The sequence below is a fragment of the Pelodiscus sinensis genome, chromosome 1 (genome assembly GCF_049634645.1).
Source record: "Pelodiscus sinensis isolate JC-2024 chromosome 1, ASM4963464v1, whole genome shotgun sequence".
Classification (NCBI taxonomy): Eukaryota; Metazoa; Chordata; order Testudines; family Trionychidae; genus Pelodiscus; species Pelodiscus sinensis.
In genome coordinates this window covers 9960926-9973581 of record NC_134711.1, presented here as the reverse complement: position 1 = coordinate 9973581, position 12656 = coordinate 9960926, and the positions used below count along the sequence as shown (strand labels likewise).

Below are 12656 nucleotides of genomic sequence, written 5' to 3'. Positions count from 1 at the left end.
ACGTCCAATCTCAGCAGCATACACTTCTAGAGTGCCACTGAAAGGAATGATTCTCCTAGCCGGGAGCGACAGCAGCTACATATGCTTTGCAAATCCAGGGATCTGTAACAGACACTGAACAGTGGGTCACGCTAACATGCACTTCATTTATTTTAATTTTATTTTATTTTATTTATAAACCACCGCAAACATTGCACTGGCCGTCAAAAAGGAGCTGAAAAAGATACAGGTCGCCTATGCCCATGAAAGCTATTTAATAAATATCCTCAAAACAAAAACAAAAAGATTCCCCGTCCACACCCCGCCAAGCACAAAACACCTGTAAGTCAACAGAATTTAATCTAGTTTATTCTCAAAAAAAAAAAAGGGAAAAAATATGAAAACAAAACAAAACCAAAATAAAATAGGTCTTAACACTAGCAGTAAATAAATTTGTACAACCATTCAGTCTGTATAATAGGATGAAATAAATCTACATCTCTCTTAATTTGGTGCTTTGAAATATACATACAAACAACAATTACAGGAACTTGTTCACAATGCATATAGGCCTGAAGGATGGCGATCTAAAAACCCTCACTGGCAACAGCCGTATGTTAACACTGATTGCCCCCAAATCATTATTACTTCCTCTGTAAAAGGCCTGATGCCTGGAATGAATGATCTGCCTACAGCTTTAGTTAGTTAGTTAGTTAGTTAGTTAATGCATCAAACATCTTGAGCCAGCCAGAGAGAGAGAAGACACAACTGGCAGTTTGTCCGTTCGTTCATTAGACCTGGTTCTTCTCGGTCGGCATCTTTTTTTCTCCTCCCCATCCGCCTTTAATATTTTTTTCCCTCGGAGTCCTTCATGCTTGTCTTTACAGCTTACCCAGATGCAATAAAGTCTTCCTCAAATGTACAGTATTCCTTACAATATAAGTTATATGCAATGTTCATCTTTTTTGTTCACAGCACTAAAGACCCTGTTAAATAGGGAATATGAGTCCGAATGGCTTATTCACAGATGGAGTCCAGATTCAGAGGTTGAGAATACAGACACCATAGTGAGCTCCTTTAAAAAGTGGCAAACAACACTTTTATTTTCCTTTTTTTTTTCTTTTATGCCTTCAAATAATATTTTTTTTTATTTTTATCCATTTGTTTTCGGCTTCCACTTGAGAACCGCACGCCTGCAAAAATGCAAGTATATAAAGTAAATCTCATTTTGAGACCGTAAAGCATTTAGCAGGGGGAGTCTGTCTCTAACCCATGGCAGTGACCATGCTGGAAGGATGATGAGGTCCGAAAGAGAGGCTGGAGGGTGGATGCATCGGTGTCGGGGTAGTCAGCATGTGGCTAGAGTGGCTAAAAGGTGAAATGTGGCTGATGGAGGACATGTGTCTGGAGAGGGCGGCGGGGTTAAAAGAGCTGCTCTTGGGGAAATCTTCCAAGCTGTCGTGGACCTTTTTGCACTTTTTGGATTTGCTAGACATTTTTCGGTTTCTGGTCTGAATTCCTTCTTTCTTCATAGTCAGGGGTCTGTTAATCTAAACAAAAATCAATTATTTTTTATTTCTTTTTTTACTGCCGTCCCTCCTCCCCCAGAGCACTTTGGAACTCATCACCGAACACTTTAGCAAGATTTTGGAAACCACCAAAAAAACTCCAGACCCGAATGAGTCTTTTGGGGGCATGTGAAAAAAAAAAAAAAGCTGGTAGGGTTTCATGGTCTCCAAGACTAATTTATGTAACTTCCAGTGACCAAAAGGTTTAGGTTACCATGTTCCAGGACAATAGGTAACCGGAGTGCACTTGCAAAGCAAGCTAGTGAGTATCAGCTCATATGTTCCTTAAGGGCACTATCTCAACCCTCAAGGCCTCTTGTTAAGGCAAATTTAAAATCATTATAAAGCTAATACCCTGTGAAATTGTTAAATCTCAATATCATCTACAAAGGATCTAAAATACTCTTGTCACCGTCATAGTACTAGGGAAATACTGTAAAACATGAGCAAAAAGTATGACTGCTATTTTTTTTAAATATATTTTCTTTGGACATGCTTGCTGCTTTTTTCGTGTTCCTTTCCTGCAGACATTTGCTTCATCTCAGTTTTACTGGCAGGAAGCAAATTTCAAATTCACACACACAAATATTTGCAGAAAACCCAAACATTAAATTCTCACGTATGATCAATTTCACTAGAATCAAAGAAGAGAAACAATACTGTGTGACTGATCTAACCAATCATAAGTAAGCTCCAATGGGACATGCTGAATATCTAATTCTCATGGGATGCAATTCATCTCTATTCAGAGGGCCAACGTCTGACACATGCTCCACTTAAGTCCCTCTTATGGCTTAAGGGCTTAGTTTGGACTTAAGTGATGCGAAGGCCTTCTGCTGACTTCTCTTCACAGGGATGAATTTCACCCAGAGCAAACTAGGCTCCATCCAGAGAATTCAACTAAATCCCCAAAATTAACTGGATTTTTTTTTTTAAGGAAAGCACAAACAGTTGGTGTACATTGTGCAACCAGGAAAAGAGGCTAAATACATCTGATACATTATCCACTGCAAATTATTCTCTCGCCTCTAGTAAATGATGATGTAAAAATATTATTCCTGCACCATTGTGACCATTATTTATGGCTATAAGAAAACGTACCTAATTGTATATGAGTTATTAATTAATGCAATGTCCCAGTCAACTTGGGCAAGTATTATCTCCATTCTATAGAGGGGGATTTGAGGCACAGAGGGCACATCTACAATACACAGAAGATGGATGCTGCCACGGTCGATTTTCAGGGTTCAATTTAGCAGGTCTAGCAAAGACCCGCTAAATCCAACCCAACGGGCGCCCCCATTGGCACAGGACTCCAACTCCTCACGAGGAGTAAGGGAAGCCGACGGCAGCGTTTGCTCCTGTGAACCTCCCGCTGTGTGGACAGGGTTTTAAGATCTGCTTTTCTGTAGCTTCTGGCTATTGTGAAATTAGGGTCAGAACTTGAAGTCAGCGGCAGCTCACACACTTAAAAGAGTGCACTCTTGAAGGCTGTGGACCCAGCCCTATGAGAAGCAAAGGGCTTCCCCCGATGTCCTGAGTATCATCTACTACTCCCTTTGAACTCAATCAGGCCTGATCCTACTTCTGGGGAATATTGCATGTGAATTCAATATACTGTAGCAAGATCAGCCCCCAAATCCCCACATTCAACATATTAAATAGATGGAATAGACAGAGATGCCCCATGCCTGCCTCTAGTGAGAGTCGCAAAGTGAGGGCCGCTAGTTTCAGTATTGTTCCTGACCATGCTCAGTCCATGTGAGCATGCTCAGTACAAGCCAAGGAGAAAATCTGCGGCATGGGGGTGCACATGACCGCCACATGCTCCCCCAAGCATCACCTCTGGATAGTATCACATATTAAAGGTCTGATCTTGCTCAGACTGAAGAAAGAGAGAGTTTTGCCATGGACCTCCGTGTTGCCCTGAGTCTGCAGCAAATTTAGCCATAATGCTCAATTAATCTCCAGGAGTCCCTGTCTCTGAGAAAGCACTTGAGGATCCTAGAAGGCACCCAATACATGTGAAATATTAGTCATTATTAATATGATTGATAAAGGGGCCTATTCAAATCAATTGGACATTTGCAAGTGTCTTCAATAAAAGCAGGAATCCTCCAAGCAATTGGGTTTGCTTTACCGGCAGGAATCTACAGAACATTAAAAATAAATTAGCATAAGCAGGAGAGTCAGGGAACAGCATCAATATTATTGCCTTGCTGCATTAGCCAGGAGGCAGCTACAGATCAGTTGCAGGAGCAGGGCCGAAAACAAGCATAACTGTTTTAAGGTTGGAGTAAAACTCATTCATAAAAACACAAACATGCACGAACAACAAAAAAAATGTGTTCCATCTATTAGGGCCATTGTCTTCAGAGACTATTCCTTACAGTCCTCAGGCGAAACGCTGCTGAATGCTTCTTGGGAAGGACTGGAAGCCTCAAATTCGTATTGATCACCGCGGCTTATGACACGCCTGCCACCGGTTACAAATGGACTTATCTGTGAGACCCTGAGAAGTACGTACATCTGTCCCCCTGCTCACTAGACACTAGTGCTGGTTTGAAACGCCACATGGCCAGATCCTTAGTCTGGGTAAGCTGGTATTCCTCCATCAACTTCACTGATGTCCATTTAGTGCACTGGGGAAACTCTGCACTTCCCTGTAAATACATTTAGCCTCTAGAGGAACCCCAGCCAGATGCCCCCTCCATAGCAAGCATTGACGGAAGGATTAGTCTGGTGCTGCTCACAAGACAGCTAACACAATCTTATCGATCCTGCCTCCCAGAAAGAGCGCAAAGAGGTGGTCTCAGCTTGAAGGTGATACAACAAAACTCCCAGTGCTTTACAGTACATCATAGAAATCAGTCGCCACTTAGGATGCTGCCTTCCTGGCCTCTTCTTCACCACACTCTCCGGTTATTGCTTGCAGAATCTGCCTTCTCCCATGTACATTCCTTCTGGTTTGCTTTCTTTGCTGGTATTCTCTTATCTCCCTATCCTCTACATCACGCTATGACTTTTGCAGTCAGAGGCTCTTACGTTATCTGGGCAGGAGAAAGGTGTCAACAAATAAAACTCGATCTTCTATCCCACAGTCAGAAATATTTCGATCTGGAGGTAGTATTTTCCCATTTAGGCCACTGGATTCACTTAGAGCACAGTGCCACTTGTCTTGATATCAGAATCTGGCCCGTGGATTGCTGTCACTGCCCATGTTGCTGTTGTCACCAGCTGAAGATGTTTTTAAAGAATGTGAAAGTGGCTCAGCGTAAGTGATGTGCTCCGTGTCGCAAATTTCACAGCTGGATCTAAATATCCATGCTGGAAGGACATAATAAATGGGGTTCTGAGGAGATCAATTCCACATCCAGTTCTGTTCAATGTCTTCATCGATGATTTAGATAATGGCATAGAGAGGACACTTATAAAGTATGGAGATGATACCACTTGGGGGGGGGCGAGTTGGAAGTGCTTTGGAGGACAGGATTATAATTCAAAATAATCTGGACAAACTGGAGAAATGGTCTGAGCTAAACAGGATGAAATTCAATAAGGATAAATGCAAAGTATTCCACTTAGGAAAGAACAATCGGTTGTAGGCATACAAAATGACTGCCTAGGAGGGAGTATGGCAGAAAGGGATCTCAGGGTCATAGTGGATCACAAACTAAATATGAGTCAACAGCATAATATTATTGCAAAACAAAAATCAGACATCAATCTGGAAGCGTTAGCAGCAGTTTTGTAACCGGGACACGAGAAGTCATTCTTCTACTCTATTCCACACGGATTAGGCCTCAACTACAGTATTGTGTCCAGTTCTGGGAGCCACATTTCAGGAAGAAATGTGGACAAATTTGGAAAGGCCCAGCAACAAAAATAATGAAAGGTCTAAACACATGACCTATGAGGGAAGACTGAAAGAACTGGGTTTGTTTGATCAGGCAAAAAGAAGACTGAGGGCACATGATAACAACTTTCAAGTACCTAAAAGTTGTTACAAGGAGGAGGGAGAAAAATTGTTCTCTTTGACCTCTGATGATAGGGGAAGAAGCAGTGGGCTTAAATTGCAGCAAGGAAGATTTAGGTTGGACATTAGGAAAAAATTCCTAACAGTCAAGGAGGGTTAAGCACTGGAATAAATTGCCCCCGAAGGTTGTGGAAGCTCCATCATTGGAGATATTTAAGAGTAGGTTAGACAAACACCTGTTAGGGATGGTCTCTAGATGGTGTTTGGTCCTGCTGTTAGTGCAGGGAACTGGACTTGATGACCCTGAGGTTGCTTCCAGTTCTGTGATTCCCCAAAATATGGATCGGGAGGGTGTTGTTGAATCGGGTCCACCGCTGTTCACAACACATGAGACACACAGTCATAAAAGATGAATGGGTGGATGAACCTGCAAAAGCCAGACAGGTTTTTGATAGGAATCCGAGTGTTTGCATACACCAGACTGAACGAGATCCCTGCTCCTTTCTGGTCCCCGTTGGACTGGAAATACCACGGGACAGTTCAGTGCTTTCATTCCAGATGTCTGGAACCAGCTGCCATCAGGGGCAATAGGCACTTTTCCAGTGACTTCAATAGGAAGTCACTCCTGAGAGTAAGGAGTGCAAAGATATGTGGGAATGAAAACTAGTGGGGAAAGTTAACCAAACTTTGTTCCATACTTCATAAGGGGCATGTGGCCAGACTTGAACAATGATTTACATCATTTTTTTAACCCAAACTCTTTCTCTCATCCCTAGAGACAAAACAGCTTGAACATTAAATGGAAATGTTGGCCCTCGACTACATTCATGTCTGTTCGGTATTTCTAAATGAAACATAACAACCACTCCAAAAAAGTGACATCAAAACAAAGCAATTGGAAGTGTTTGCCTTCCTCCTATGTTGTTGTTATTATTCTAATGCTATGTATGACATGAACATAACAGTGTGATCCTCAAGGCTCCTTTTTATTAATTGTTACTAATTACTCATAAGTCATTTATTAATAGTATTAATATTAGTCTGTGGTATAATTCCACTCAGATTCCTTTCGCTCTTTCCTTAGGACATATGTCCCTTGTTTAGGTGAGCTGGCTTTGCATGGAGATATTAGATTAAATCTACCAGACATTTCATTTTGTTTCCCTTTCTCTTCCACAAGCAGCGCTTTAAAATTCACAACACAGGTTTGGCAGACTCTTCATCCCACTAACTAAATCAAATCCTCTTCATTTTAGGAATGGCTTGTATCATCCCGGACAATTATAGCTACCTTTTTGAAAGGAGAGGCGGGGGTTGGGGAGAATGAAGCAAGAAGAGCACTGGAAAGATCTAAATTATGACTGGTGTATTGTTTTTCTTGTCTAGAATTCATATTTTCTCAAGGAACTGGAGCTAGCATCCACAGTGTATCAGTTTGCAACATGGCCTGCTGTCTGTTCCAGCGTGCGGAGTCCAACACAAAGTGGATAATATCCCTCTCTGTTGTTAAACTCCTCCTTTCTTGGCTTGTGCATGGTAAAGGTATATCATTACTGACATGCGGCCCTGTCTTATAATTCTTCAAACCGGGTCTCATTACATCTGTCCTATTTGAATCACAATTATTAAGGAGGGGACGGGGAGCATTTCTTCAGCCCAACTAGTGGTCAGATCCTGACAGGTCCCAAAGGGATAAGTGGGTGTGCAGAATCTCTCCGAATTGGGGCCCTCTACTCCCGGGAGAATGTTTAATGTACATGGCTGAAACAGAAGCTTTCGTCCGAGAGTTCCAGTTACACTTACATTGTGCAGCTTGTAATAGAGCCCGCAGGCGTTACAGACGGGATCGCCATTGGCATTTCTCCTCCACAGCGTGGTGGTGGTGGTCTGACAATTTGCACAGGATGTGCCCGCCCGTCTTGCTGCCGACTGAGGGAGAGGGAGGGGAAAAAAGCACCCGGTATTAAAAAGATTCAATCAGCAAAACCACTGAGCCAGCAAGCAGCAACTGGATGAAACTAACGCATATTGCTAAATGACTCGTGAGAACACATGGTAATTCTGAAACTCCCCACAGCACATTCATCCCAAATTATACAGGAATGGCACGGGGGGTGGGGGGAGGAGGTGCTATAGTAAGTGTCAAACCTCCAGAAGAAATCATCGAAAATCGCTGCTCTGGCAAGTCACATTTCAGAGAGGAAAACATGACTTAATGGCCACCATGCTCTCCATTTTAAAACTTCCAAGCACCTCTGGGTCTGATTCTGCATTTAGGGCCCAAATTAACCACCACAGAAGTCAACAGAAAGCCTCACATTGGCCTCAGTGAGTATCGGATCCAGCATCAAAGCACATAAAAAACTCTAACTTGCAGGTATTGGGGGGTTGGATGTGCCAAGAATGCAAGATCAGACCCCAAATAAGGCTCAGTCCTGTAGCTTTTACTCACACTAAAGTGAACACAACAACTTATTTCAAGATAAGGGTGGGAGCAGCTGACTTATGAATCACATAATTTTAAGCCATAATTTTAACTGTCAGTGTTTCTGAGTATTTGTAGATGTGAAAGAAGACTTGACAGTTTTATAGAGAAAAGAAAAGAAAAGAAAAGAAAAGAAAAGAAAAGAAAAGAAAAGAAAAGAAAAGAAAAGAAAAGAAAAGAAAAGAAAAGAAAAGAAAATTTTCATGACCTGTAACACAAGAATCTATGGCATGTTTCAGAACATGCTCCCTTTTATACATCATTATAAATAAACAATCACAACTTTTACAATTTCACTCCATTCTGTCCTTCCGAGCTAGATAAACAAAGCTCCTTACACTTTGTCATGTGTCAGGCTTTCAAATGAGACCTTTAAAGCCAAAGTCCTGTCTATCCCTCATGAACATTAACTAGTTATTGAACTCTGATTCCACACCCATTCATTTGCTTTAATGGGACTACTCATGAACTGAAAGTTACATGTGTGTTTAAGTGCTTTGTGGGATGTAGGCACCGCTGAGCACCTTCGGGAACTGAGTTTTAATTCTCATCTTTGTGCCACTAATCTAACCATTTACCCCACTACCTGCTCCAGCTGCATATTGCAACATGTACAACCTTCAAAAACCACTGAGTCTTTAGACATTGTACTACAAAGTTTAAACACATATATGGACAGTGGGGTAAGGTTCACTTTAATTTTGAATTGCCTGGTTTTTGGTAGGTCATGTTACAACTTAAATAATAATTAAATATAGCATAGGGAAGTTGACCTGGCGGTAAGGGCTGTTTTATTGGGTATTACACATCCTTTGTTTATTGACTGGTTAGCATTTTCATTATCTAGAAAAAAAGAAGCGTGAAATATAAAGTAAATATATACACATACAATAGCCTGCTTAGAACACTCACAATAATCTACTAATACAAAGAAGTTGCCATCATCTGAGTCAATGGGAGTTTAGGATACAGGTTGAATCTCTCTAGTCCAGCACCCTTGGGACCTCACTTGGTGCCGAACCAGAGAATTTGCCAAAAGTTCGACACTGTCTAGCAGCATTACCAACCCTTCCACTGCTTACTGGGCTCTTAGAAGACATTTAGAGGTAAAATTAGAGCTAAATTACAGCACAGAACACTAAGTGCCAGGACTGGGGGCTGTAAACAAACATTATGGGACTGCGGGAAACTTGGCCCCACCCATGGTAAGTGGACGCCTGGCTAACTCAAATCATGCAGGACCACAGATGTTGCTGGATCAGAGAATGCTGGACTAGAGAGGTTCAGCCTGTACATAAAGGCTGTAAGGATCAGGTCCTAGTTGTGTGTGCAAAGTAAGCAAGATATGCAGCAATTTGTCTGTAGTTCAAGCCACAGAATTTGATTTTAACTATTTAGCATGTGGCGTGCTATCACTGAAAAAACAATGTGAAATCCTAGTCCCATTGACTTCAAGGGGTTTTGAGGTATTAAACCTAAACTTTCATCAATGGAGACTCCCACAGATTAGAGAACCAAGCTGTAAAGACCTGATCCCAAGCACCCAAAAGTTTCCAATTGACTTAAATGGGCTGTGGATTAGGCTCTAAATCTAACATGCAAGCATGGCATTTTCTTTTAGTCCAGGACACCCAAAAAAGAGAGCGAAGCCAAGGTGGGATGCAAAACCAGCTAAACATGCTAAAGAAAAGGGTAATTTTGCTATGGGAAACTAAGGTTAATTAAGATTTCTGACTGTTCTCCGTTAGTGGAGGGAGCCCCTGCAGAGCAATAGCATGTTACGCTATGTGTAAACAATAAATTGCAGCCTAAGATTATTTTCTAAATTTGAAAAAAAAGTAAAAAACAACTAATAGTCCTGCAGCACCTTAGAGGCTAACAAAACATGTAGATGGTATCATGAGCTTTGATGGGCACAACCCACTTCTTCAGATTGTGGGTTGTGCCCACAAAAGCTCATGATACCATCTATCTTTTTTGTTAGGTCTTTAAGGTGCAGCAGGACTATTTGTTGTTTTTTTATTTGTTTTCAATTACAGACTAACACAGCTACCCCTTTAAGATTTCTTAATTTGGCAATTCTTTGTAACCGTGCAAACAAATTGCAAAGAAGTTAAATGTCAATGCTCCAAAGTCTTTCCAAAATTATGACAGATATCTGCATGCTCTGAAGTTAGTATGTTCAGATTTGCAAAACTATGAACTGCAGGCACATACTTGCTTGGCAAAGGGAAAAGTGCTCGTGCGTGTGTGTGTGTGATCGATTTCTGATCCCGCAGTCTTTCTCAGGCAAATCTAAGGCCCGAGTCCCACAGATACTTAGGCATATGCTTAACTTCAAGCAACTGACTAATCCCACTGAAATGTGTGAAATGTGTGTGTAAGCATTTGTAGGATCAGCATCTCATGCTGACTTGGGGCCTGATTCTTCAGTTTCTGCATGCGCTCATTCCCGTTAGCGCCACTGGTCATTCCATGAGTGGAGCAGCAGCCGCAGGTTCAAGGCTTTCCGTGGGAGTTTTGCCCTTGTCAGACCTGAAGGATCAGGCCCCCGGGGATTTCTAAAACCAGTGATATTTGAGACAGCCCACACAAGAGGAAATGTCTCCCTTGGAGACATTTTGCGGTTTTCTGCCCTATGCCACGGTGTTCACACTCAGTAATTCCACAACACAAAAAATCCTTATGATCAATGTAATTTAAAGGCCAAAAAAGTAATATTCTTGCACAATCATCATTTTCCGAAAAGGAACACTTAAAACCTAATGGCCTTACCCTACGCCCTTTGGTGTCAATGAGAAAACTCCCACTGATGTCTATGGACACAAGAAAGCCCCCAGTTAGTTGTATACATTACAACCGGAGTGTGAGATTAGCGTGGAATGTCCTGTCAATACAAATCCTTCCTGGCAGAATGCACACCACCAGTATTTTGCATTTACAGCACATCTTCTGGGGGAGGATCTCAAAGCACTTTTCCATTCACTAGTGAATCAAGTTTCACAGCTAACCTGTGAAACTAAGCAGATCTGTTTTTAGGCACTATGGCCCACAAGGGTTCTGAGTCTGGTCCAACTCTCCTAGATGATGTCTGCCTTGATTTTAGTGAAATGTAAGGGCCTTATCAAAGGTTAGCAATGTCCTTTCATTGGCTTCAGTGGGCTGTCAATCGGATCCTCTGAAACTAGCCCAAGGTCATACAGGAAGCTTGTGGGAGAGAGAGAAATACATCCTAGATCCTGTGCCTTAACCACACGCCCAGCCTGTCTCTCTCTCTCTCCTTTTGAAAGTTAGAACAGACCAAGTTGAGCCACAGACATCTTTTTTTTAAAAACACATAATGAAATGCAAATATAAGTCGCAGCTCTATTGACAGCTGCCTTCGTGGGGAAGTTTGGCAAAAGCGCGTGGTATCAAATGGAGGCAGGCTGCTTACTTTTTTCAGTTTACATAGAAAAGGGAAAGGCAAAAAAATCTAGAAATCTAGCATTTATATGTCACCAGTAAGTGCAGACTGTTCAGACTGTAGGAACTTCTGTGGGGGGTACTTCACATTAAGGGCACACCATGATATATACTATATATACATAGTAAGTGCAGGTTTGGGGTGATTCCGAGCATTCTTTTGTTGGTGCAATCACACTTGTTTTGAGAGAACACCTTGCTGCTGCCCAGAGTTTTGTTCTTTGGATTTTTTTTCAACTCCCTTTCTCCTTCTAATACATTCAGACTCCTTAGTGTTTGGGTTGGGGAAGCAGAGCTGTTGTTTATGAGTTATCTCCAGGGCTCAGATATCCGGCAGCTTTTTCCTAGGAAGTTAGCTTTACACATGAAGACAGAAAGAAAAAAATAATAATAAAGACAGAAAAATGTGTGTGGGTTTAAGACAGGGCAATGAAAGGGGAAGGGATATGAGGGAGGGAGATTCCCAAAATCAAAATTATACAAGCACTTCCCTCCCTCGAAAGCTTTTTTGCTTTTTCTAATAAAGATGAGAAAAATGAGACTCGATTAAGTATGCCCAGCGTTTTCTTTTAAGGGAAAAGTTCATTGTACGTAATAGAGCAGTATTGCCTGTACCATGCGGTGTTTGAAAGAGGGGGGATACACAGGCGCTTACTCCTCCATCTTCAAACCTACATGCCCAAAGATACGTTCTCGTCCCTTTGGTCATTTGGAACTCGACCCCCAAAACACGTAACCTTTGAGTACATGAATGGTCCCTGCAAGGGAATGAGTCACAGGCACAAAGTTAAAGATGGGCCTCCGGTGTTCAGGTACATGCGTAACTTTACTCATGTGAATAACCCCACTGGAGTCAATGGGACTATTCACTTGACAATACTGTGCATATCTCCTACTAAGACCCACTGGCTTACTCACTGTTCATAAAGTGAAGCGTGAGCTGCAGGACTGAGGCCTGAGTGTTAGCAGGACCTGGACTTTAAGGGGAGTTGTATTATCTGTCTGTTAATTATGCTGCTAAGTCCCAAGGGGCAGGAATCACATTTTCCTCTGTCTTCTGAACAGCAGCCAGCCTACTGCCCGCATTTTTAATAATGAGGCTAAACATTCCTTGATTCTAAGTATGCAGCCACTTCCTAGACAGGGAACATAATTTCAGCCTCCATTTTTCCCCCCTCGTTGC

At 41.9% G+C, this 12656-nt stretch overlaps 1 protein-coding gene across 6 annotated transcripts in view; it reads right to left on the bottom strand.

The window, feature by feature from the left end:
* Positions 1 to 326: 326 nt before the first annotated feature.
* The window catches only part of GATA3 (GATA binding protein 3), a 31859-nt gene continuing 19529 nt past the window's right edge, over positions 327 to 12656 (bottom strand). For all 6 annotated transcript variants that reach the window (XM_075926002.1, XM_075926000.1, XM_075926004.1 and 3 more), the window contains exons 5-6: positions 7327 to 7452; positions 327 to 1529 (exon numbers count right to left, since the gene is read on the bottom strand). In XM_075926002.1, the coding sequence (XP_075782117.1) occupies positions 1245 to 1529; positions 7327 to 7452 (411 nt within the window). In that variant the 3' untranslated portion in view covers positions 327 to 1244. The remainder of the gene's footprint in view (positions 1530 to 7326; positions 7453 to 12656) is intronic.